The sequence below is a fragment of the Sinocyclocheilus grahami genome, unplaced genomic scaffold, assembly GCF_001515645.1.
Source record: "Sinocyclocheilus grahami isolate Dianchi unplaced genomic scaffold, SAMN03320097.WGS_v1.1 scaffold10389.1, whole genome shotgun sequence".
In the NCBI taxonomy this organism is placed as follows: domain Eukaryota; kingdom Metazoa; phylum Chordata; class Actinopteri; order Cypriniformes; family Cyprinidae; genus Sinocyclocheilus; species Sinocyclocheilus grahami.
The window spans coordinates 3,833-5,584 of NW_015513203.1; the positions used below are offsets into that span (position 1 = coordinate 3,833).

The 1,752-nt window shown below is 33.7% G+C and overlaps 1 protein-coding gene across 1 annotated transcript in view; it reads right to left on the bottom strand.

The window, feature by feature from the left end:
* The window catches only part of LOC107578465 (protein TANC2-like), a gene marked incomplete at both ends in the record, with an annotated part of 2,490 nt that extends 1,010 nt beyond the window's left edge, over positions 1-1,480 (bottom strand). The window contains one exon of the mRNA XM_016264418.1: positions 1,311-1,480. Within this exon, the coding sequence (XP_016119904.1) occupies positions 1,311-1,480 (170 nt within the window). The remainder of the gene's footprint in view (positions 1-1,310) is intronic.
* Between the last annotated feature and the right edge of the window lie 272 nt (positions 1,481-1,752).

Consider the following 1,752-nt stretch of genomic DNA (forward strand, 5'->3'; position numbering starts at 1 on the left):
TGGACTATCAAAATAAAGTGTTTTTTTGTCAACACTTTATTGTGATGGTCCCTTTTGAGCATTTTGTTGACAATAAGTAACTTTTCACCTGCATGTCAACAAACTCTCGTTAGAGTATTAGTAGACCGTCTGATTAATATCTGCTAACTCTTTATTGTGATGGTGTGCCAGCAGATATTCTACTGACTATAAGTAACTTTGCAAGTACATGTCAACTTATTCTAACTCTAACCCTAGCAGTCTACTAATACTCTACTAACACTCTAATGAGAAGTCAACAGTATGTGTTAAAAAGACCATCAAAATAAAGTGAAACCAGTTTTTTTTATGTTGAAGCCATGTTATCTCAGTAGCGCAACATGGTTATTGAAAGACAAATGCATTAAAACTATTTAAAATTCATCCATTTATGTAGTAATTGAATATTCTGACAAACAAAACAAAAGAAGTTTACTGACAAGCAAATAAAAAAAACTGATTTATAACTGTAAAATCTTCAAATGATCAAGTTTCCTATGTCAGCATACCAGGGGTCTGGGCCAAAAATGTCACGGAAACAAATTTCTACTTATTTTATTTCTAACATCTGTTAAAAATTTGGAATCAGTAAGAAACTGATACTTTTATTCAGCAAGGACGCATTAAATTGATCAAAAGTAACAGTAAAGACATCTGTAATGTTACAAAATATTTCTATTTCAAATAAATGCTGTTCTTTTTATTTTTTTATTGATCTGTGGATCCTGAAAAATAAAATGTATCACTGTTTTCAACATTGATAATAATCAGAAATGTTTCTCGAGCAGCAGATCAGCATATTATACTGATTTCTGAAGATCATGTGACACTGAAGACTGCAGTAATGATGCTGAAAATACAGCTGCGCATCACAGAAATACATTACAGTTTAACAGAGATTCACATAGAACACAGCTGTTTTACATTGTAATAATATTTCACAATTTTTACTGCTTTTACTGTATTTTTGTTCTAAGTGAGCTCCCAGACTCCCAAACTTTTAAATAGTCCTGTATTTTTTATTTATTATATTTGTAAGCTAAATATATATTTTATTTCCCATAATTTATGGAATCTAATTATTCAGATTTTGATTAAACTGAATACTGTATATATGTGTGAGACATTATATTAATATACAGTTAGAAATATATGCCACGATATAATTGAGAATCAATTCCAGAGAGCAAATATTGGAAATATGCAATGATTCTATATGGTACAAATCAGAGCAGTGGTTATGCGAGACTGAGGCATATAATAGTGTAGTGAGAGTGTGTGCGTGTGTTTACCTGCAGGGAGGTCCTGACTGTCACCAGCAGCTTGAGCCAGGCTGGGAACTTGCTGATGGTCTTACAGAGGAAAGACACAATGGTGTCACCGTAGTCTGGTTTGTGGAACTCAGCCTCATTCAGACCATCAATGAGAATGATGAGGTCTTCATCTGGAGTGATCTTCCTCTCTGAGGAAATACAACAATGAACTAACTTTAACACACGCATTAAATCTTTTGAATTATTTTACATTTTTTGCATCTATCTTACATCACAGGAACGGTTCGCCCCAAAATTACAATTTTTGCTGAAAATATCCTCACCCTCAGGTCATCAGAGATTAGGATGAGTTTGTTTCTTCATCAGGTTTGTAGAAATGTAGCACTGCATCAGTGTCTCAGCAATGGATGCTCTGCAGTGAATGGGTGCCGTCAGAACGAGAGTCCAAACAGCTGATAAA